Source organism: Sphaerodactylus townsendi, linkage group LG01, assembly GCF_021028975.2.
Source record: "Sphaerodactylus townsendi isolate TG3544 linkage group LG01, MPM_Stown_v2.3, whole genome shotgun sequence".
Classification (NCBI taxonomy): Eukaryota; Metazoa; Chordata; class Lepidosauria; order Squamata; family Sphaerodactylidae; genus Sphaerodactylus; species Sphaerodactylus townsendi.
The window spans coordinates 51,169,399-51,193,830 of NC_059425.1; the positions used below are offsets into that span (position 1 = coordinate 51,169,399).

At 43.3% G+C, this 24,432-nt stretch overlaps 2 protein-coding genes across 2 annotated transcripts in view; both read left to right on the top strand.

The window, feature by feature from the left end:
• The window catches only part of THADA (THADA armadillo repeat containing), a 190,898-nt gene extending 182,180 nt beyond the window's left edge, over window positions 1–8,718 (top strand). Inside the window, 2 exon segments of the mRNA XM_048483022.1 lie at window positions 437–600; window positions 7,948–8,718. Of these exon segments, the coding sequence (XP_048338979.1) occupies window positions 437–600; window positions 7,948–8,301 (518 nt within the window). The 3' untranslated portion in view covers window positions 8,302–8,718.
• Window positions 8,719–15,176: 6,458 nt separating this feature from the next.
• Window positions 15,177–19,797, top strand: ZFP36L2 (ZFP36 ring finger protein like 2). Its single transcript, XM_048483032.1, has 2 exons — window positions 15,177–15,501; window positions 16,335–19,797. Exons 1-2 carry the CDS (start codon window positions 15,451–15,453, stop codon window positions 17,775–17,777), a joined length of 1,494 nt encoding a protein of 497 aa, XP_048338989.1. The 5' UTR covers window positions 15,177–15,450; the 3' UTR covers window positions 17,778–19,797.
• The last annotated feature ends 4,635 nt before the right edge of the window (window positions 19,798–24,432 follow it).

Sequence of the window (24,432 nt, forward strand, 5' to 3'; positions counted from 1 at the left end):
AGAAAAAGCGTTCTTGAAAGTTACATTGCCCGCCACTGATGCCTGCAATGCCACAGAGGAATGTTGGGTGTGTTCTAGGACAGCATGCATAACTAGGTGTGCAGATTTTTTTGATCCAAGCCATCGTTTGACATCAATCAAGTCCATGCATTTGATTACTATTGTTCATTATTTTTTTCATATGCAGATTTATAGAGGTTTGCCTTTATGGCTGTGCTCCCCTTCCTTGGCACATGATCCAGTGATACAGTTTCTGCTCAATCCTTCTCTGACTGCTGTGAAATGTATTAGTTGCAGAGAAATTTGACATGTTTCTATCCCTCTCCCCTTATTTATTTTGGTTAATGTGGTTGTGAATCCTACATCTGATAGCTGATATATATGAGTATAATTACCAGCACATGTCTTACCATGCATCTTTGTTTTGTTTCTACAGAGCTTGACTTCTGTGTCATAAATGCATCCATGGCCTTGGACTTAACATTTTCCATACTCTGTGAACTGTTGCAGCAGTGGAAGCAGACCAGTGCTGGAATCCCAGTCTTGCTAGAGTGGTTGATAGGAAAAGAAGATTTGGAAGTTTTACAGACCAGAAACTTGGTAAATTTACCAGCCACAGTTTGGCTACACTTAGAATACTTCATTCCCACTATAATCAGTGGTGCAGGATTTCTTTTGCAGCAAGTGTAGAACCACTTCTTTTCACCATATCAAGTTAATATAAATCAATTTTTAAAATTGTTTTTTTTTATGATAGATGTTTCAAAATGTGGTTATTCTGTAATTCTTTGAGTTTGTATAAGTTTTCAGGTGTTCCAAGCAATCTTATATTATTTTACTCAATAAGAACAAATCTTTTGAGGGAGAGTGGAAGAGAATCAATACCCCAAGGAGTCTTGGAGAAGTAAGGGGCCAGGGCTTCCGGAGATCATTCAGGTATTGGTCGCTTGGAGTGCCGAAGTAAAAGCGGACTCTTGTCTAAACAACCTTGAGTAAAGGGGAGCACTTTTTGGGTTGAGAAATTCTCACAGAACTTTTTGAAAGGAGGCCCTGAACTACTCAACTGCTAAATATGGCTGGCAGGGAGTTGCTGCAGTTACTTGCAACAGCCGTGGGATGTTTGTTTTTTGCCAGAGGATGTGCGTATCTGCACCTCTTAGAACAGAAGGTCCAGCAGCTCGAGGCACAAGTATCTACCCTTCAAGATATGAGGAAAAAGGAAGATTACCTCGACAGAGTGGAACAGATGACACTGGGTGAGGAACACACTGGGGATCTCTCCAAGGAAGGCAGCAACTCTCAAATACTGGAGGGGGGCAACTGGAGGAATGTGACACAAAGAAGTAGAGGGACTAGGGAGCATTCTGTGAGCTTAAAGCTACAAAATTGATTTGAGGTTCTCCCCCCTTCTCAGTGAGGACAAGGAAGATGCACAGGATCAACCGAGTCAGACCTCAGGGAGTGTGCAAGTGATAGAAGGTTCAGCCCACAGAATGACCCCTGCAAAGCATCAGAGGTTGGGGATTCCCTGTTGAGGGGAACAGAAGAAGCAATTTTCAGGCCTGATAAGATGTCACAAGAGGTATGCTGTCTCCCTGGGGCAAAAATCCATGATGTCACTGAGAGGCTGAAAAGACTTGTTAAGCTCACTGACAATTACCTTCCTTTTGATCCACATGGGGACAAACGACACAGCAAGACGTAGCTTTCGGGACATCAGAAGGGATTTTGAGGCTCTGGGAAGCTGAAGGATCTGTATATACAAGCTGTCATTTCATCTCTACTCCCATTTGAAGGACATGGCCCGGGGAGAGAAAGAAGAATAGTGGAGGTGAACAACTGGCTTCGCAAGTGGTGCTACCAGAGATGATTTGGGTTCTTGGACCATGGTCTGTGGTTTCATGAAGAGGGACCGCTGGCAAGGGATGGGTTGCACCTCACGCCTATAGAAGAAGAAGAAGAGTTTGGATTTATATCCCCCCTTTCTCTCCTGCAGGAGACTCAAAGGGGCTTACAATCTCCTTGCCCTTCCCCCCTCACAACAAACACCCTGTGAGGTAGGTGGGGCTGAGAGAGCCCCGAGAAGCTGTGACTAGCCCAAGGTCACCCAGCTGGCGTGTGTTGGAGTGTACAGGCTAATCTGAATTCCCCAGATAAGCCTCCACAGCTCAGGTGGCAGAGCTGTGAATCAAACCCGGTTCCTCCAGGAAGAAACATCTTTGCCAGGAGGTTTACAAACCTGATTAGAAGGGCTTTAAACTGAGTTATGTGAGGGAGGGAGACAGTATTCAAACAGAAAGGAGTTCATCAAGTGATAGTGATGACAGTCCAAAGGTTATAGAGAGAACTGAATGAATAGGTCAAGAAGCCAACAGCGGGAGGGAAAAAACCTTAATGAAGCAGCCAGAGGAAATGCACCATGGTCTTCGATGTCTCTACACCAATGCACCATGGGAAATAAACAAGATGAACTCGAACTCTTAACACAACAAAACAAATATGATATAAGAGGCATCACTGAAACCTGGTGGGATGAGTCTCATGATTGGAACATAGGAATTGAAGGGTATAGCCTATATCAGAGAAACAGATCAAATAGGAAAGGAGTAGCATGGTACGTAAAAGATTATTACAGCTGTGAGCAAGTCCATGACTTAAATCCTGCAAGCCAGGTTGAGAGCATTTGGGTAAAAATTAAGGGGGAGAAAAACAGCACTGATCTCATTGTGGAGGTCTATTATAGACCCCTATGCTGGTCTGAAGAGATGGGTGATGCATTCTTGGAACAGATGACCAGAAGTAGAGCTACCAGGGGGCAGGGGGCGCATTGCACTGGGCACATGCCTGGGGGGGAAATTGCCCCCCCCCCAGCATCGCCGCCCACTGCTCCCCCATCCCACACTTACCTTAGATCAGCCTGAAAGTGCAGGCTGGAAAAGTGGCCTGTTCATTTGAGGCTGAAAATGGCCTGGTGGGAACTACACTTCCCAGGAAACTTTGTGAGCCCCAAGGTCTCCTGGGAAGTGTAGTTCCCACCAGACCATTTTCAGCCTCAAGTGAACAGGCTGCTTTTCCCAGCCTGCACTTTCAAGCTGAACTAAGGTAAGTGTGTGTATGAGACGGGGGGTGGGTGGGCAGAAAACGCAGAGTGCGCACCATAAGAACATAAGAAAGAGCCTGCTGGATCAGGCCAGAGTCCATCTAGTCCAGCACTCTGCTACTCGCAGTGGCCCACCAGATGCCTTTGGGAGCTCACATGCAGGATGTGAAAGCAATGGCCTTTTGCTGCTGCTGCTCCCGAGCACCTGGTATGCTAAGGCATTTGCAATCTCAGATCAAAGAGGATCAAGATTAGTAGCCATAGATCGACTTCTCCTCCATAAATCTGTCCAAGTCCTTTTTAAAGCTATCCGGGTTAGTGGCCATCACCACCTCCTGTGGCAGCATATTCCAAACACCAATCACACATTGCTTGTAGAAGTGTTTCCTTTTTTTAGTCCTTATTCTTCCCCCCAGCATTTTCAATGTATGCCCCCTGGTTCCAGTATTATGAGAATTCAGTCATATCTCCCCTCAGATGTCTTCTCTCCAAACTAAAGAGTCCCAAATGCTGCAGCCTCTCCTCATAAGGAAGGTGCTCCAGTTCCTCAATCATCCTTGTTGCCCTTCTCTGCACTTTTTCTATCTCTTCGATATCCTTTTTGAGATGTGGCGACCAGAACTGAACACAGTACTCCAAGTGCGGTCGCACCACTGTTTTATATAAGGGCATGACAATCTTTGCGGGTTTTTTTATCAATTCCTTTCCTAATGATCCCCAGCATAGAGTTTGCCTTTTTCACAGCTGCCATGCATTGAGTTGACATTCCCATGGAACTATATCAACTAAGACGCCCAAATCCCTTTCCTGGTCTGTGACTGATAGCACTGACCCCTGTAGCGTGTATGTGAAGTTTGGATTTTTTGCCCCTATGTGCATCACTTTGCATTTTGCTACATTGAACTGTATTTGCCATTTCTTAGCCTAATCACCTAATTTATTAAGGTCTGCTTGGAGCTCTTCGCAATCCTTTGTGGTTCTCACCACCCTACATAATTTGGTATCATCTGCAAACTTGGCCACCACGCTACCCACCCCTACTTCCAGGTCATTTATGAATAAGTTCTGGTCCCAATACAGATCATCCTGTGCTGGTTTAGGTAGGAAAGGCTGGCCTGATAGGGAGAAGGAATGCTGAGAGCGCTTTAGAAAGCTTTCTAATAAAACTTCTGCAGCAAGCATGTGTGTACCTGCCCCATGTGTACCTGCGCAGAAGACCACTCAATGAACAACAGTTACAAGTAATCACAATCCCATTTTTATTCTTATCCCAGGGAACCATGTGCTAGGAGATTAAAACTGCAGGCACAACGTATCTGCATGCTGTTATTTTATTTATTTATTTATTTATTTATTTATTTATTTATTTATTTATTTATTTATTTATTTATTTATTTATTTATTTATTTATGGGTTTTATATACCGCCCAACTCCCGGAGGGCTCTGGTTGTTATAGTTGTTTATAATGCTGATATCAGGAATAGAATGTAATGTCAGTATAGGAAAAGTGCTATGCCAGCCCCAGTGCAGATGCAATTTCCTTAGGTATTGGGATTTGATCACAAGGAATGAATGGTTGCTGTGTCCCTCAATCCATTTGCTTCAGTAGAGCTCAATTATGCATTGGCCTGCTGGTTTGAATATCTGAAAGTTAAAATTTATATTGCCTTTTGAGTTAGCTTTGTTTTAAAAGGCCCACAAATACCACTGACACTATGAAGTAAAGTTGTGGTAGCTTTACAATAATGTGTCATCTGATATAGTTAAACGAACCCTGAAATGTACTGTGAGACTTTTCATAAGCTTAGGGGTTAGCATCTCTGTTTGATGTTCTACTGTTTCGCTGACTGTTGCAATTTTCATCTTCTGAAAATCCATTCCAAACGTTTCATGGGATACTGAATTATTATGCTGATTACATACAACTTTGAAAGACAAGAATATCAAGGCAAGCTGAGTCTGCACATCTCAAACAGGCATATCTTAGCATTTAGGGGCACATTGGATTTCCACTCTTTTCATTTTTTTAGAAAAGAATTTGTTTAATGTGTCTGCACAATTTCCAGGAACAGAAATTGGTTTAAACATGAATGACGTAGAAAAGGGCCCAAAATTTTTGAAGAACACCTTTGTATAGCCTTCTGCATGTTCATTCTTCATTTACACTAACAGAAAACATTATTTTGTTACTGTGCCAGTAAAGGTTTGTCTGTCAGAATTTTGTTAGTATTGTTTCCCCGTCATTGCTGCAAAACACACACAGTTGCCTGCATTCTGAAATTCCATGTATGTGAAATGTTATTCATAATCGAATGCCTTTGATAGTGACCTAAAATATAACTTTTAACATTTGCTTTTTTAAAGAACCAAAAAGTTTTTATGCTTCAAGGCTGTCAATATGAATCCAAGGAGTGTTCTTCTGTGATTTGCTAAGCCATATCTGCATCTTGTGGCTTTCTCTGTTTTACTTACACTGTTTTTCTTCATATATACCATCACCAGTGATGTGGGTTTTCTGGAGAAAATTGAATCCAAAAGTTCTGGAAAAGTTTCCAGTGTCCTTAATATGGTATAATCCAATATAGAATATTTATATTGATTTATATTTACTTCACAAACAAACAAGAAGTAATGCTAATTTTATGTCTCAACAGTAACAAAATATTTGATTATGAATATTCAAACATTAAGTAATTTTAGAAAAGGCATCTTATTGGAATAATGCTTGGAAAATTTAAAAATAATATAGCATGTGCTTCTCTTGCATTCTTTAAATTTAAGAGTGCAAAATGACAACACAGAAAATTCATTTTAGCACAGCTGAAGAACTCTGCATGATATATGCCTTAGATATGGTCATCCACTAGTTCTGGATGTTCATCTCAACCTTTTCAAGCCTTCAGGCACTTTTTGAATTCTGACACAGGGTGATAGGTGCAACTGCAAAATGGCCAACTGGGAAGCCCAAGTGTAGGGGATAAGAGGGGCAATTTTAAAAAATACACTGGAAAGGAAGAGAGAGAGAGAAAAAATGAGTGCTGTAGTGGCAGCTGTTGGTGAAATGTTATTTAATCTTTACAGCCAATCAGGTCTCAAATGGGCAGTCAAAATCTACTGAGCAGGAGCCAACCTGGCTCCACCCACTTTCTAAAAACACTTGGTGGACTTCATATTAGAAATCTGCACTATTCTGTTTTAACATAATTTATGGATATCATTGGAGCATCTCTGTTTCACTCCATGGCATCATTTGCATCTTTTTTGTTAGTTCCATATCAGATAGATGGTCACATTGCCCCTTCCACTATGTATGAGGAACAATTTAAATAAGAACTTTAGTATTGACTATGCAAGTAAAATCAAAATTATGTGAGTTCATAATGTGATGTTTTTACTGGAATTATATTTGGGTTGGTGGTTAGTCAATTCAATTTATTACAGTCAAAGACCAGCAAATTACAGTCAGGGACCAACAAATTCTATACACATTCTCTCAATCTTGTAATTCCCAGTGTAATTGTAATATATGATATACACTAAAATCAACACTGAGGCCTAATTTGTTTCACTTATCCAATACATAACTTAGCATTTAAATAAATCCAATACATAACTTAGCGTTAAAATGAGTCGCTCAAGTTAAAATTATTCATATGTGCGTGGGCTTGCCTACTTATTGGCTTTCGGCCCATTTGCACTCCCATTTGTTCAATCCTAGATTAAAATAATAATAATATTGATCATAATTGATAACAATTGTGAGCCATACATTCATATATATGTATCCCTAATACAATATCAGTTGCTTGCTCACTAATCTGCATTTCTTTATAACAAATGTACAAAATTTGGCAACCAGTCTGGCCAGTTTGGATTTTTGTCTTTCAGGAGCTTCCTTGTGCATACATTTTCCGGATAGCTCCTGAAGTTATTTAATATTGGGTCCAGTATCTTGGCTCTTATTTCTCTGAAGTGAGGGCAACGAAGGAGGATGTGGCCTGTAGTGTCCATTTCTTCTAGATTACAGGAACAGATCCTCCTTTCTTTAGGTATCTTCTTATATCTCCCTTCTAAGATCGCAGACGGGTTGGTGGTTTTATTTCACTCTGTCCACATTTATTAATCAATCATATGTTATCTTTCATATAATTACTAAACATAAACATCTAAAAAGCATTAATTACAAAACCATTAAGTTTCGATAATAATGCTTTGCCAGTGGTGTCCATTCATTACTTTTTAATGACATTGAATATTCTCCGCAGAAAATTAAGCTCTGGGAATGTTTTCACTGCATGTATCTACATACTACTTCAATGCAGCAAAACATGTACAAGGCATGTATATGAGAACTCTGTCTTGTTCATATGCACACACTGGAAACAGAGTAGTCCAGAATTATTTTCACCAGCAGCCAGCCAGATACTTCTCCAGCAGCACATAAAGGTAATAGTTCTCCCTTGTTCTTTTTAAAGTATCCAACATTTAGGAGACATCGACTCTGGCCATGTGGTTTTCATGTAGGTCCACAAAACCTTCCAGATCCAGAAACCATAAACCTTTAATATGCCCTTGGTGTTTTTACTAATTCTTTTTAAATGCATTAAAACTGGTGTCATCACCATGGTTACTATCACTATTGCACATTATCTGTTGTGTTGTTGCATGTATGTTTTTCATGAAACGGCATATGTGACTTGTTCATTGTTCGTCTAACTAAAAAATTATATCTGTATCAACAAAGCATGATTCACTTATCGTCAGTTTGCTACCACATTACTCCAGAAGTAATCTTTGCCACAAAAAATTAATGCTTAACATAATCATTCTTTCTGCTTTTATTCAGGTGGAAAATGACTATCTGTTTGACAAGGGACAAGCAAATTTTTGGGCTGAGAAATTAACACATGCAAGACTGCTCCACAGACATCTCCTTCTGCTCATACCAGTGAATCAGGTCAGTCCATGTGATCAGGAGAAACTCCAGCAGTTGACAAGATCAGTATCTGATCAAGCCCAGCGTGTGACACAGCTTCTTAAAGAAATGCCTCCAGTTCCAGAATTTTCACAGTCTATAGAATTCACCAAATTAGTTATTCAAAAGGAGAGAATCTCAATTTGCCTTAACATTCTAACTTTACTTGATGCTGGAAGTCAGGCTTGCAAGAAACAGGAAAGGGTTGCAGAAGACAACTGTTGACAATGTGATCAGTAGTGGCTTTAGTTTAATTCTGTGTGCAAAAGATCAGCGCATTACTTTTGATGTCATAAACATCTGAGGAACTGTGACAATACATGTTAGATACATTTTCCTACTTGAACCCATCAAGTCTTCATTTGAATTCCTTAAGAATGATTCCTCTGTGAACGCGTTCATTAATTTTTCAGTCAGGACCAAGCAAGGCTTTACTGTAGCCACTTTAACAAGTAAAACTACTGAACAGCCTCTTTCCATGCGCTAGGTGCTGGCCATCTACTGTTCCAATCTTCTGATTTTACTCCACAAGTTGTTCTTCCTGTTCATATTGTACCAGGATCTATGAACAAGCAAAGGACTTGAATTGTGTAGGTCTTAAAAGGTCTTAAATAAAAATAGTTTTAATGTCCATATCTAAAAGAGCCTGGATGAATATGGAAATTTGTTGTTTGTGGTGGGTATTTCTTCCTTTATGCTTGCAAGCAAGGTTTCAATTGTTTGTATGTTACAATTCTTTGACTCAAAATTACATTGTCCAAAATGAAATACTACTCCCCCAATCATGGTCACAATTCTTTAAAATAATGTATATGTGTGCTTTGCAGCTTTAACATAAGTAATGCAAGTAACTTTTATAATCTTTACCTAGCATCATTGAAACAATTCAAGACTAAATTTATCACAAACATTTGTTTGGCTAAAATAAGGCTGCTGTACAAAACATACTTCTGAATGAGTGGTAAGTCAGAAATTCCCTTCAGGAATGAAGCAGAATTGTGCAACTGCTGACAGATTTTCAGGAGGAAGGCAGTGGCCTGCTTAATCACATGCCTTAAAAGCCTGTTTATTATTTTTACAATGCATAGGTTATATATTGCCACCTTAAAAAATCATTTCTGATATTAAGAAGAATACATTACAAGTACGCTGGATAATTTTTGGACAGCAGAAAACATGAAAACAATAATTTGGTCATCTCTCTGAGAAGTGTACACACATCATGTGAATAACATATGCTACTGAGAGCAGGGATGTCAGGTCCAGGTTTTGTGAGATGGTTAGTTATTTCCCAGTTTCTGACATAGTTTTTGCTTTCCAAAGGATTTGAAACAATGAGATTTATTTATTTATTTGCATTCTTAGTTGACAATTCCCAATATTGAATATTGCAGTGTTGTTTTAGGTACATACCTTAAATGAAACAGTAGGTGGTGCCATTATACATGTTTTAGAACCATTAACCCATCTTTCCTTAGATCCAAGTTGAGGTAGCCTCTTGAATTACAGAATATTGCATGAGTAGTACCGGAGTTGTGATTTATCAGTAATATTCATGCTTCTTTAAAATTTATATTTAACCCCAAATACTGTACACAAAAATATGATGTATGCTAATTTTCCTTCAAGATACAATCTATATTAGGCATTTATTTAAGGACAGATTCTAATATAATAGTGCTTTTTTCCTCACACCGTAGACAAAACTGAAAAAGGTAACTAATTTTTTATTAAAAGGCTTTCAATTGCTAATACACTGAAAGCCTGGAAACTAAGGCCCCTTCCGCACACGCAAAATAATGCGTTTTCAAACCACTTTCACAACTGTTTGAAAGTGGATTTTGCTATTCCGCACAGCTTCAAAGAGCACTGAAAGCAGTTTGAAAGTGCATTATTCTGCATGTGCGGAATGAGCCTAATATTCAGCGTGTAAAAAAGCACTGAAGAGAGCTGAAGTGTCTCTTGCAACATCCTTCCTTTTGAAAACTGCCTTATCAGTGTCATTTTCCCCCACTTCAACAGTTTTCATAGTAGCAATGCAGTTTGGCAGATCCAGGCTCATAGAACAATGACAACCTAGAGCCAGATTTGGTTATATTGTCCTATCAGTGAAAGGTAGCAAAGTACCTTCACATTGAACAGGAAGAGGTGAATTGTTGATCCATTTTTGCTGATGCAACTGAGCTGACATTTCCTGCTTTGTCACACAGGGCCAAACTAGATGTTAGAGGTCACGGATTTGACCTGTGGCTGTGACTGCCATTTTGAGGAAGAATGTGACCATTTTAACAATGACACAAAGTTCTGATTCTGAATAGTCCTATGGCAACAGGTGATCTAGTGTGTCCCCCCAGCCCCCGCTCAAGTATCCCAACTTCCCCACCAATTGTTTCAGTACTTGAAAAGGTGCAAGGGGGGGACAAGGTTGACCTGTCCCAGTGTCATGGCCACTGTACTGTCTTGTTTGGCCTTTAGTGTTTTACTTACAGGTGTCAGCAAATCATACATAACATCAAGTGTTCCTGGTGCACTGTACAAACACACACACCATGCTGAAAAGGATGAAAAAGTTCACCAAAACAGCCCTCTCTTCTAGCTGATAATGTTCAAATATTTCCTACAGGTTATAATGTACACATCTACAAAAGATCTGCAACCTGATTCTAATTCATGTGTCTCAGACATCCCAATACGTCCAGTGTTTTTTCCAGCATAAAGTAAAGTTTTCGAGTGTTGCATTGTCACTTTCTTTTTAGTTTTATTTTAAATACATTCACTTACAGTTATTTGATTCAGGTGTATTTGATGTCAAATGCCACATTATTCTTTTAATATTATGTAACCTTTCAAGTATCCTATCTGCTTATATAGTCTTAGGCCTTCTTAGAACTGGCAATCCTTGACTGTACTTGCCACTACAAATGTGAAACAGCATTATAGTTTGTGGCATTTGAACCTTCAAGAAAGCTGGTTAATTAGTAAACAAGAAAACCTTTAAAAAAATAGCCTGCCTTATCACAATTTTAAAGTATAGTTTTAAACTTTGTCATATTCTTTGGTTTATGAGCAGCAAATAATCATACACAATCTTGTATGCATTTCCTCACACCACCCATTATTGTATAACTTCTCAATCAGAAACCTTTAAACCTGAAAACAGCAGCTGCAGAACAAAAGTCTACTGCAGCAAAGCCGCCTGTAAAGGTGCTTAATCAGAACCAGTTATCTAGAGTATGGGTCATCTGTCTATTTGCTATAGACTGGTGTTTGCCTTGGCACACAGTTTTTTCCCTTTAAGGTTGTCAGTCGGAATCCACACCTTAGTTTTTTCTTGTGGAGAATTATCTTCCCCTTCCTCCAGCCCCTGAAACTGAATAAATGGAAATGGCACCAGCAAGCTGTAAATTTCACATTACAGTATGTTTCAATTTATTTTATTTTTACTTACATTATTTCTGTAGTCTATCTTTCCCCTTTAGAATCAAGGTAGATTACACAGAGTAATTCAATACAACCAATGGTCAGGACATTCAATACACAATGCAACAGGATTAGAGTTGTAGAACCAACCAAGTCTAAACACTGAATGGAAGGCAAGTGTAAGTATTAACATGACATATTAAATGGTGCAAAATTCCACAGCAGGATCCTGCTTTTAGTAAGTTATATACAGTAGTGCTGACCCCAATCCCTAATAATTTTTCTAACTGAATTATGTAGTACAGTGGAACTCTACTGCTTGTGTAGAAAAGTTGTCTTGAATAATTCAGCTTTGCCTGGTTTGTAGAAAGCCATGCGACTGGGAGCTTTTCTGATCTCTTCAGGCAGGCCATTCCACAAGGTGGGGCCCACTGAGGAAAAGTTAAGATCCAAACCTTTAGAAAGAGCAGAAAGGAAAGAAATACTTTCGATATTTAAACAGGAGTGTTTCTGAATGTCATTGGGTCAAACAGCAAATATTTCCAGCCTTTTATAAGAGAGCTTCACTAAAGAACGCAATTTGGGGGAGGCAGGGAACGCTATTTTGTTTTTCAAGCTGTGAGAGGTTTAAGTTCGAGAGACTTGGTTGCTTTTACAGAACTGGAGCACGAGGGGTCGTCGCATCACCGGAGATTCCTGTGTTGCAACTTTGTCACGTTCACCTCTTGGGTTGCCAGAACAGCCTTCAAAGCGTTGCCAAGTAGATTAACCGAAAGGGTGAGCCGGAGTTTTAATTGCGCTGTGCTAGTGACCGCTTGTGGGAATAACGCACAGCCTGGCTGCGGTGTGCTTGTTCTTCCCAAGGAGCCCTGGAGGAGGACCGTTTGCCCCCGCCTTTGAAGCACCGTCGGACTGACTCGCCCAGCCTTTTTCCTCCCCAGAGCGACCTTTTGCTTGCTTTTGCCGACGGCTGCAAGGGTATTTTTGTGCAGCCGCTTTGTCAAAAGCCAAGTAGGAGCTTCCTCCCCGCCCAACCCCCGCAGCAGGCGCTACGTTTTCCCGCCAGAGGAAAACTCCGGCTTGTAGACGGCTTTCTTGCCTCAAGGAGAGGAAAAGGCAAAAGGACGCGGCAGCCATTCTGGGGTGCAGCTGCTTCCATTAAAGTGCCTCGCAATCGCTGAAGGTTTCCCTGGATTAGAAGAGGTCGGGCAGCCCTTGTGCACACGCAACGGCTTGCAAAGGGATCAGGAGGCTTGCAAACTTTTTTTTTTTTAAATGCACGGACACTTGACACCTTCCCCTCACATTGAAACGAGTCCTTCGGTGGTTCTGGCTGAACAGTTGGCCGAGAAGGGAACAAGAGGTGGCTTTCCTCTTCCCCTTAAGTCGATGCACACCACCGACGGAAGTAGACTGCAGAGGCAAATGTGTATGAAACCGAGCTTGCTTTCCTGCCCACGTTTGCAGTAGCAAAACTGGGTGAAAGGGAAGCGCGGTGGAGTAGCCAGGCAAGATGGACGTGTTTTAGACTCCTCGGCAGTCACTCGAATATTTAGGCAATAAGCATACTTACTCAGGAGTAAGCACTATTAAGTAAACAAAACGGGGGCGCTACAAGGTTTATGCATATTTCTTTCAGTAACAAGCCCCAGCGAATTGAGTTTTACTTTTAAAAGTAAGCACAAAGTCGGGCGCTAAGGCTACAATCCCAAGTGAACTTTCTGGGAAGTAAATCCCACTGAACCCAACAGTGCTCACTTCCAAGTAAGCAAGCTTGGGCTGCTTCCCTCGCGGGGTGCAAGCTTTACATTAGAGAAGCCATAGCCTGGAAGCCTCACTGGATGCCGAGACTGAAAAAAGGAGCGATTAGATGACTCCCCACTCCCTCTTGACGGGCCTCCTAGGGTTCCTAGAGGGGCGGAGCTGGAGGAAGGCAGCGTCGGAGCGCGCCACTGCAGCTGCGCCGCGTCCGGCTGGCCCTCCCTCCCCCTGGAGGCGCAGCTGTGCCTAGTCGGGGAGGGGAGAGGGGAACGCCTGCTTGTTTTGGGCCCGTGTGTCAAAGGACGGGTCGCTGGCTTGGCCAATCGCATCACAAGACCTTGAGCGGATGCCAAGTCTGGGAACTAGTCAGCAGTGGGGGTGGCTGCACGGCTGGAGGGGGCTTTCCCTGGGCGACGGGCTTGCCTTCTCCGAGAGTTCGCCGCCGCCGCAGCCTCGGCTTTACCAATTTAACACACACACGGCAGTTGGACAGTCCAGCCAGTTGCACAAGAAGGAAGGAGCAAACACACACACGGCAGCGGGATAGCTGAGACACACACACACCCACGTTAGAGGGATAGACCAGCCAGTTGCACAAGAAGGAAGGTGCAAAGCACCCAACAGAACACACACAGAAATCAGTGGGATAGTCCAGCCAGTTGCACAAGAAGGAAGGAGCAAACACACACGACAGTGGGATAGTCCAGCACAAGAAGCAAGGAGCAAAGCGCGCCACCATCTATTGTTTCACACACACACGGCAGTGGGATAGTCCAGCCCGTTCCAGAAGAAGGAAGGAGTAAAGCGCGCCAACCCGCTTTTGTTTCCAAAACCTGTTGCGTGGCACAGGGTTTCAGGGAGGGAGGAAGAGGAGGAGTTGCCGGGCGTCCCTTTTTGCTTGCAGGCCCTTTGATGCCTCCTGTTTCATTGCGAGCTTCCCAAACGAGTCACCAGGGGTGTGAAACGAACTGGGAAGCCTTGCGCCGGCGTGTTTACTTCAATCTTACGAGCCGTGCAACTAGCTGGGAGGGCTTGGTGCAAAAAGGGTGCTGGTAATCTACACGTTGAAGGGAAATAAAAATCTGGAAAGAGAATTATCATCGTCTGTATCCCGTCTAGTTATGCCTGTGGCGTTGTCTCCAAGACTGCAAGATGGAACAAGAGAACTGCCACGCTATTTTAAAACAAGCAGTCTGTAAACTAGTGACTGATTCCATGTGCACAAAAACACTGCTCTGATCATATGTGCATTTTGCTTAGAAGTACAGCCAGTTACACTATTTACTCTGAGATAAACTTGACAGCACCTAACATACACATTTCTACAACCATGATCTTGCAAATCCTTCGTGCTGTAGTGGTTCAGCAGGTGCAGCAGCCACGCTGCATTCTTGAGCAACCCCGCGTTTATACTTCCCAAGTGGTTAACCTCATGGGAGTTTCCTGTACACATGGACTAATTACAAGCCTTGTAGAAACCTACTATAGCAAGTCTTTTGCATACTGGAGCTCTCTACATAGGCTACTTTTTATGACGACTTCTGAGGGCAGTGTATTAGTCTAGGCAAAATCACTCTATATGCTGAATTCATACATGCACATTGACAACTCGTATACAGTGCTTCTGTGGAGGCTTGAAGCGCGTGCCTAGCGCAGCAAAGACGGGGGGGGGGGGCACTTCTCCTTCACACAGCCTCAACGCTCCTCCTCCGGACCAGGATGCTGACTGACATCTCTCGCACTGCTTTCTCTTGCAACCTCTCGGTATTGCCACGCCTCCTGAGCTCGCTGCCGCCGAAAGAAAATTGGCGGCGTCCAATGACAGAGCCGCATTAGCTAAAGAGGCGGGGCTCGGTGGGCGGGGATCCGCCGGGTGGTGTTGCCGGGAGACCCCAGCCGGGTCAGCTCTCGGTCCCACCCCGCAGCCGGGGAGGGCGTTTGTGCGTTTATATATGGGGCGTGCACCCTAGTCGCGGAGTTCCAGCAGTCAGAGAGCTGCCCTGTGAGTTGCGGCCGTCGGTTTGGCTGTGCATCCGCTCTTCCCAACTGTGCGGGGAAGCTGGCTGATTTTAGACCATTTCAGATTTCCAGTGATCAGCCCTCTCCTTATCCAGTCGTGGCTCATCCAAAGCTCCCGAGGAAAGTGGGATCTTTCGGTCCTTCTTGCATTTCCGACCATTACAGGATCTAGAAATGTCTGCAACGCTCTTATCTGCCTTCTACGACATCGACTTCTTGTGCAAGGTGAGGGGGGGGGGGCGGGAAGCCTGTCTTTTCTGAGCCAGGTTATTCGGAACAGGTCTGCGGTGATACTGGCCTTGCAGACGGTAACTGATTGCTTTTAGGGCTGCAGTGCTCTTACTTAAGTGTAAGCTTATAGGATTTTGTTTCAAGTAGTCATACACATAAAGGAGCCGCACGACTTAGTTGCTTCTGCAACAGGTTGAGAGATTAAGCCGTATCAACTTTAGATAACTTTCCCGCAGGAAACTTGCTTCGTGTTGTCTGTGGGAAGGCGAACGATTTCCTTGTGGAAATGCATTTTGTGCGTGTTTGCTTTGTCATGGAGGGTCAGGATCCTTGAGGCGAGTGAGGGTGCATGTATCGAAGTGGCGCCTGGTTCTGTGAAGGCACGAAACTTTTCGTCTCCTTACAATGTGCCCGTGCAGTGGGTGTGTTAGACAGAGCTGCAATGGCAGGCGAGTCGAGGCTGAAGCTGCTCTGTTAGCACAAGCCCCAGCTGTGTTGAATCGGAACTCTTAAAACGCAGTCCCTACTGACTGGAGTGGGAGGGGTTTCGGACCACCTCTCAAAAAGTTTTTTTAATTGCAGATCACTTGTTTGGAAGGGGAGGGAGTTTTGTGGCTCAGCAGAGACACTCGCGTGGGCTACTCTTCGGCGGTCGTATTGAGAAAAGGCTTCTTGGGTTCATGCAGACTTAAAGAGAGTGCTGGAGATTTGCGGCCTCTCCGCTCTTTCCCAGGCTGTTGGGAGTCACGATACACCCTGTTTTGTCCCCCCCTCCACCCTTTCTTTCTCTCCCTGTTCCTTCTCTTCCCCCCTTTTCTGGCTCCCAGACCGAGAAATCCCTGAGCAACCTGAGCAGCATGCTGGACAAGAAGGCAGTGGGCAGCCCAGTGGGCGCTTCTCCCAACTCCAACTTCGGGCCGGGTTTTCTGCGGAGGCACTCCACCAGCAACCTGCAGGCTCTGGCTAACGGCAACGCCAAGTTCCCCGGCAGCGGCGGCTCGTCGTCCTCGCCCTCTTCTTTCGGCAACCTCAAGGAGCCCGGCGGAGGAGGAGGCGGTGGTGGAGGGGGGAGCAGCAGCCCCACCGCCTTGCTCAACAAGGAGAACAAGTTCCGCGACCGCTCCTTCAGCGAGAATGGCGAGCGCAGCCAGCACCTCATGCAGCAGCTCCAACAGCAGCAGCAAGTGGTGGTGGTGGCAGCCGCGACCACCACGGGCAAGGGCGGAGGAGGCGGGAACGGCGGGGCGCCCATCAACTCCACGCGCTACAAGACGGAGCTGTGCCGGCCCTTCGAGGAGAGCGGCGCCTGCAAGTACGGCGAGAAGTGCCAGTTCGCCCACGGCTACCACGAGCTGCGCAGCCTCACGCGCCACCCCAAATACAAGACGGAGCTCTGCCGCACCTTCCACACCATCGGCTTCTGCCCCTACGGGCCCCGCTGCCACTTCATCCACAACGCCGACGAGCGCCGCCCAGCGCCCGCCAGCGGTAACGCCAACCCGCCTCAGCCCCCGCCGCACCAGCCCAGCCCGCAGCCGCCTCCCCGCAGCAACAACCACCACCAGCCCCACCTGCACCCTCCGCACGCCGGCAGCACCGGCGACCTCCGCGCCTTCGCCCCCTCCGCCCGGGACCACGCGCTGGGAGGCAGCGGCGGCGGCGGGTTCGGCATTCCTCACGGCCGCGGAGGAGGGGGAGACCGGCCTAAACTACACCACAGCCTCAGCTTCTCCGGCTTCTCAGCCCATCACCACCAGCACCACCACGGCGGGGCCGTAGCGGCTGCGGCGGCCGCGCTGCTCCTGGAGAGCCCCGGCGGGTCCCGCACGCCGCCACCGCCCGCCTCTTTTTGCGAGGAGCTGGTGGCCTCGCCGCCCTGCGCCAACAACGCCTTCGCTTTCTCGGCCGGGCAGGAGCTGGGCAGCCTCCTCGCGCCGCTCGCCCTCCACGCCCCGCCGCCCCAACAGGGCTGCTTCCCTGCTGCCGCCTTCTACCGCTGCCACCAGCAAGCAGGAGGAGGAGGGGGCTGCTGCCCGCCGCCGCCGCCCGGCCCGCCTGCCTCGCCGCCCTTCAGCTTCCAGCCCTTGCGGCGTCTCTCCGAGTCCCCCGTCTTCGACGCCCCTCCGAGCCCCCCGGATTCGCTGTCCGACCGTGAGAGTTACCTGAGCGGCTCCCTCAGCTCCGGCAGCCTCAGCGGGTCGGAGTCCCCCAGCCTGGACTCGGGCAGACGCCTGCCCATCTTCAGCCGCCTTTCCATTTCCGACGATTGAGGCGGGCAGGGGAAAGAAGGGGGTGGGGGTGGGAGAAAATCTTCCCAAAATTGGCAAATCTCTGAGGACTTGTTTTATTTTTAAGGTCTCTTGGCGGTGATTCCTCAGGGGGAGCAGCTACCCCCCTTCTTTGCCTTGTCTTTTCAACAGCCAAGCTCGCACAGACCTGCCTTCCTTTTGTTGCAGTCCTTTCTTTTCCTTTTCAGTGTATTTTTTTTTTGAGAGAAAAAAATCCTTTGCTGAGCAAATTCAGAGAGAGGAGGAAGCAAAACCTTTTTTCTTTTTATCAAGAGATGAACAAAAGAGCTAAGATTGTGAAAGGAAAATGGTGACATCACAGAACAATCCTATTTTTGTATGTTAAAAAGACTTTGGAAGGAGAGGATTTTTTCTTCCCCCCCCTCCCCCTTTGGACATTAGTACGTCACCAGCAGCCATTCCATCTTCAAGTGTGTATGTGGGGAGGGCAGGAGACAAAGGGTGAAATGAGCGTTAGCAAACAAATATGCCCAATCCTACTCCCACAGGAATTAACAATCAGTCTGGAGACCCACGAACTCTTCATTCCAGGTTCCTCCAGATCTATATATAACAAAAATAATTTAAGGAGTGTGTGTGTGGGGGGGTTGCCTTTCAATCAGATTTAAAGTATACTAAATGTATAAGCTTTTAAAAGAAAAATCCAACATCCTGCCAAGAATATGCCTTGATAACAACACTCTAGTTTTTTATATACCTATATATATTATAACATGCTAAAACTTCCATTCCAAAGTTTAATATTGGTTCCATTGCCACCACTTAGTGGATGTTTGGCTTAGAACAAGTTTTGTTGCTTTATTTGGAAGCATTCAACTGAGTTTAGTTTGTAATTGTTGGCGAATAACTGCTGATTTTTTAATTTTTTTAGCTGTGTGAGTTGATTGCGCAAGTCACTGCACAACTCAAATATGAAACTATTTAACTTATTTATTATCTTGTGAAAAGTATACATTGGTAATTTGTTCATACTGTATTTATCGGGTATGATGAAAAGCAATAGATATATATTCTTTTATTATGTTTAAATTATGATTGCCATTATTAATCGGCAAAATGTGGAGTGTGTTCTTTTCACAGTAATATATGCCTTTTTGTAACTTCACTTGGTTATTTTATTGTAAATGAGTAAAATTCTTAATTTAAGAGATTGTATGTAATATTTATTTCATTAATTTCTTTTCTTGTTTACGTAAATTTGAAAGATTGCATTGGCTTTTTTATAGAAATCTGACTCAGTTCTGTGGAAGTAGTTTGAGAAACTTCAATGGGTTTTAGAATGTACAATGGTTGTATAACCCGTCCAAGCTATTAAAAAAAACCTACTTTGCAATCAGAATTTAAAGTGGCAAACCTAATTCAAACTTTTAAAATTAACCAAAAAGTATTCAAGTTGCCTAACTTCACCAATCACACTGTGATAGTCTCAAAGTATGTAGCAATAAGGGGGGAGGGTCCCAGTATTATGTCTCACAGTGCCTTCATAAGGGTTCATGCTTGCCTTAAATCTTCCTCAACCAAATAAGTATTTTTCTTAATGCTTGAGAATTTGAATGTAGGGCTGGGTTTTTAACTACAAAAAAAAACTGTACCACTCATTTTATAATTAAGGAGACCACCTTTTGGATCTGAAACTTTTGAGTACATGATCATATCTATAATTAAATTCCAAAATATGTATTTTTTTTTCGTGTGTAGAAAGCCAGGAGTTCTCCAAAACTTTCCTGGAGGGTGGATGAATGAGCAGTACCTTATATTTTGTATGTACATAGGTACAGGTTCAGCACTATGTACTCTTTGGACTACTTTAACAGAAGTATGTTTTGAATGTAACTAGAGGATAAGTCAATTTGAGTTGTAATATATATTTTGGAGAGTCAGTTCACTACAAATTTGGAGTGTGAGACTGTAAACTTTGTACTGTAAATGTTTTGTAGTTCTCCCAATAAAACTTTTGAGGAAAAAATCCCAAGCTATTAAAGCCATGTCTGCAAGGTGGTGCTTCTTTTATTAGCTTTCCCCTATCAGAATGGTGTCTAGCTACAGATTAACTTGGTTTTGAACTGCAGAATTGCTCCATTCCTGCAGAAATACTTGGTAGGCTGCCCAAACCAATAAACTATGTTCCAGAATGTTCCAAAGTACACTTGCAAGCTGCAGTCCTGTATGCATCAATGGTTGGGGGAGCAAGGTAACTGTTGTTTGAGCTGTTCTTTAATCTGCAAAGTCCAGGATATATTGACATAAAAGAAATTAACATTGGCTTGTTTGTATATTCTGACTAGAAATAAGTGAATCCTAAATAAGCCCAGACTAAAGAAAGACAAAGCTTCAGTTGCCATGGCATTTAACTTCCACCTATAGAGAGTGGTTACCAAAACTATGGCGCTATGTATGGTATTTTTCACAGCAATCCTGTGTCGTCCCCCCCACCCCCCAATCTCATGATATTGGCTGCTCTTCACAGGCCACATTCCTGCTTTAGATACATTTCTGGGCCTAAGACCATGGGCTTCGCAATCTGCAGTTTAGCTATTTTTCCTTGGAATCCAATTTTAAGGCAGCTTCAGTCACAGTGATTCCACTTGGGAAAACACTCATGGTAATGGCATGCAAGTTAATTACCTAGGACTCCATACATTCTGTTTCTTAAAGTGCATTGTTCTCCCATATGGGTTGTTTGTCTCATTTGAAGAGGCCTTTTTACTGCTTAAGATTACAGATTCATAATTGAAGTCTACATGCAAAAAATTGTCAATAAAACAAGGTTGGGCACACAAAGTAAGCAATGCATAGCACCTCTGGTTTTGTATGGAGAATGCTTTTCTACGTGATCATATGCACTTTTGAATCCTTACACTTCAGGTTAATGTGGCCTTATCTATTCTGCTGCCAGAGTAACTTCTATAAATACCAGCTAGAATGCAGAGCTGTTACCAAATGCTATGTAACTTAGCAAAGCTTAGACTGACTTGTACTGAAAGTTCCTGAACAGAACTTTTAAAAAGCGGTAATCAAGCTCTGTCTGACAGTAATTTGGCATTTTTTAAAATATTAAAACGTTAGAATTCTAATTAAAAGTGCAACTAACACCCAAAGTCTACAAGTCCTGGATTTCAACAGTGCTAATACCTGTTCCTGCTGCTATTGTGGACCTGTGCAGTTTATCAACAGGATCTTGTGACCTGCAGGTGCTTGACAGATCCCCTTTTTGCAGTCAATCACCGCCCCCCATTAAAAAAAGATGTTGATCAAACTCTTGATAAGCTACACAGAAGGCCAAGAGATTACATTTAAATAAATTGGCCACAAGTTGTATAGTCTAGATATGTTAGGTTTGACCTCTTAACTGAGGATAATGGTTTAACAAAGAAGTTGTATTTCTATTTCTTGATAAATGTATCCTGAATAATACTTTACATCAGAGTAGTTCTTCAAATATGTTTTGGTAAAACTGGTTTCTGAGCACCTACATTGCATCTTAAAATCTGTAAACCTCTTTAAGATGTAAATAAGGACAAAAATTACAACTAAATTTCTTACCTTTGAGTAACTTCATGCTTCTTTGCATGTTCTTTCCCAGCCCTTTATTGATTGATAGGTGTTGGTTGTGACTCAAACTGCAGGATAGTGTTTCCTGGATGAAACTAATCTTTAAAAAACAACAAAAAAGCTGTTCCATACAAAATAATTGGTTTGGTATTCTGCTTAAAAAAAGATCTTAGTGTCTGGTGGTCAGATTATGGCTTATAATGCTAACGTATTGTACTACCAATAGCTTTTAAAACAATTTGTACATTGCACAGCATTTGAAAAGTCTTAAATCTCAAGTGCCACAGATATTTCCTATTGCCTTTCAGTACAGTGAGTCAAAACAATCAGTATCCTGCAAGAGGTCTAGTTTTTTAAATGCATTTTTGTGGCATACAAATAACACTGCCTATTGTATGGCATGCAGTTTCAGCAGGACAAACCTGAAATTTTGAAAAGGCATTCTGTTGGGTACATTTGGCACTTGCCAAGCTATGTACTCAAGGAGTATTTTCTTTCACTTTGAAGACAATCCCCAAGTAAGTGGTTTAGTCCATTGCTGTAGTCCTCAAGAGCACAGACTTGCATTCTCTTGGTGTGCCTTCTGAAATGACTTGGTATGTCTCACATATCCGAAGCCTAAAAAATGCAGAAAGCCCAGCAGGACTTTATGCAAGTTTTATGCAATACTTTAACCAAGGGTTTTGTGTTTAAAGTGCATTTTATATTTCCTGGTGATAAATTACATTCCTATGAAGAAGAGATCTTGATTATTGTTGCAATGCATGTTAGGCCCATGAACAAAAACTACATTTACAAAAGTTGCAGATTGCGTGGTGTGACTGTAAATCCTGAGTGCAATTCCTCAGATTATGGCAGAAAAATAAATTGATTTTGTGCATTGTAATAATTTGTAACGTATCTTTTAAAGATTAAATGTATCTTTTTAAAATTAAATGTATGAGTTGCTTGACCATCATAGATAACTCAGTATATTTGTGAAGTGTGCTGTGGGTGGACTGAGAGCATGCCCCAATTGGAAGGGGTTCTTTTATGAGGGGGAGGAACTTTCAGGAAAATAGATTGTTATATGTGCTTCTACCTCTTCACATACCTGGGCGTGGGGGATGGGAGCACAGATGCAGGGTGGGCAAAATGTGCTGGCTTGTGGTATGCAGGGCTCTGACCATAAACATTCTGGCTATCATGCTGGGCAATAACAAGCAAGCTTTTGCCACTCCTCTTTCACAATCTTACTTAGTTGTCGTATAGTGTCCAATATAAATGCTTAGTCAAGATGGTTCAGGAAACCAGGCCCTGCCTTAAGTAAGCAGCAGCAAAGCAGGAAGGAAAAGTACAATATACAAGCAGAATAGTCAGCTGACTGGGTATGTCATAGCAATTACAGATCTGCTGTCTGGGTAATGAGAAGGCTGCCTGAAATCTATAGGGAGGAATAGTTGGGCAGGTTTACTGCTGTAAAGTGTGGTTTCATGGGGCAGCAGCTTCCCAGAGCAACAGATCTTGCTGGTACCACTTGGAATTGAGTGCTCTGCTTCATTGAGATGGCATGGAGAATGTCCACAATTTAGTGGCAGAATGTACACTGGCATACAAAGCAGTGGTTTTCAAACTTTCTGATAGGGAACCAAGATTTGGGGGCATTCAAAATTGTAAACAGTGGGCAAAATTCCCTGAAAGAGCTTGTAAATTATGACCTATCACGGTACAGTGTGCTCATTCTGGGGTGTGCAGCCTTCAGGAAGAAAAAAAAGACTGGATCAGCATTGTGAGACTCATAGAACTGTTCCCACAATCCTTAGCAATAATTGGGTTCTGTAGCAAAAATTCTTCAGTAAACAAGACAGTGTGAAAAGTTTCCTAAAGCTACAAAGTTTCAGATAAATTTCATGCATAGAACATGTCTCCTGGGGCTCATTTGCAAGGATATCTGGGTAAAGGATCTATGGAGAATGGATTGAAGAGATGTCTTAGCCTAACACTGTTGTGGAGCTGCCATCCATTATGGTAAAACTATATGATTCAGTGTTAAATATAAGTATAGATCAGTGGTAGCGAACCTATGGCACGGGTGCCAGAGGTGGCACTCAGACCCTTTCTGTCGCCCCCACAAACACACATCTAGGCTGGCCTGGGCCGCTGGGCTCAATTATTAGCATTAAACTTAAGACCTAGTTTTGGGGAAACAGTGTAGGTAACCCTGTTAAGCGCTGTTAAACCCCACTGATTTTCATGCAAAGAACTAAGGCGCGATCCTTTACCTGGGAGTAAGCTCGGTTGCTGGCAATGGGGCTTGCTTCTGAGTAAACCCTCCTAGGGTCGTGATTCACCAGTTGGAAGAGTTGCATGGTTGCTTCAAAGCAAGGCCACCAACTACCACCAAGCTTACTCCCAAGTAACGCACACCTCGGAGCTAACTGTTTTTTCTAAACTAAAACCTCGGTATTCAGGTTAAATTGCTGTGTTGGCACTTTGCGAAAAATTGGGTTGCAATTTGGGCACTCGGTCTTGAAAAGGTTCGCCATCACTGGTATAGATGGATGCATAGAGGCAAGAAAGAGTTAATCCTCCTTGGCCTGTGATTGGATCAGGAGTTATCAGGTCTGTGAAATCAGGAGAAACTAAGAGGGTGTTAGTAGCTACCTTTTCAAACAGCAGCTTTTGTTCCCACTTGAAAAAAAGCAGTGACATATTTGTGTGAGGTTTTCAATGCCCCTTCAGTGGGAATTATAATTACTGCTGTTCATCTGTGCTTTGCCCCAGTCTACAAAGCAAAGTAGTAGCTATCCCACTGTGCTCTGCGAAGGGCCCTGGGAAAAGCATGCTAGACTTATCTTCCTTTTAAAAACAAGCATGGAAAGGAAACAGAACTGTAATCATAAGTGTTGCTCCGCTCCTTTTGAACTTAAAATGGCCATTTGTATCCAAAGTCAAACCTCACGTCACAAAAAGCCTTTTGCTTTGTGTTTGGCTAATCTTACATGTTGGCCAGACTTTGTGCTGAAGTTGTATTACTCTGTCCTATCTCAAGTGCTGAAAACCTGGAATGCAGCAGCTGTGCTGG

Coding starts and splice junctions, on each gene's coding strand:
- ZFP36L2 (XM_048483032.1), top strand. CDS start 15,451: ATGTCTGCAACGCTCTTATCTGCCTTCTACGACATCGACTTCTTGTGC. Junction 15,502..16,334: donor ACATCGACTTCTTGTGCAAG/GTGAGGGGGGGG, acceptor TCTGGCTCCCAG/ACCGAGAAATCCCTGAGCAA.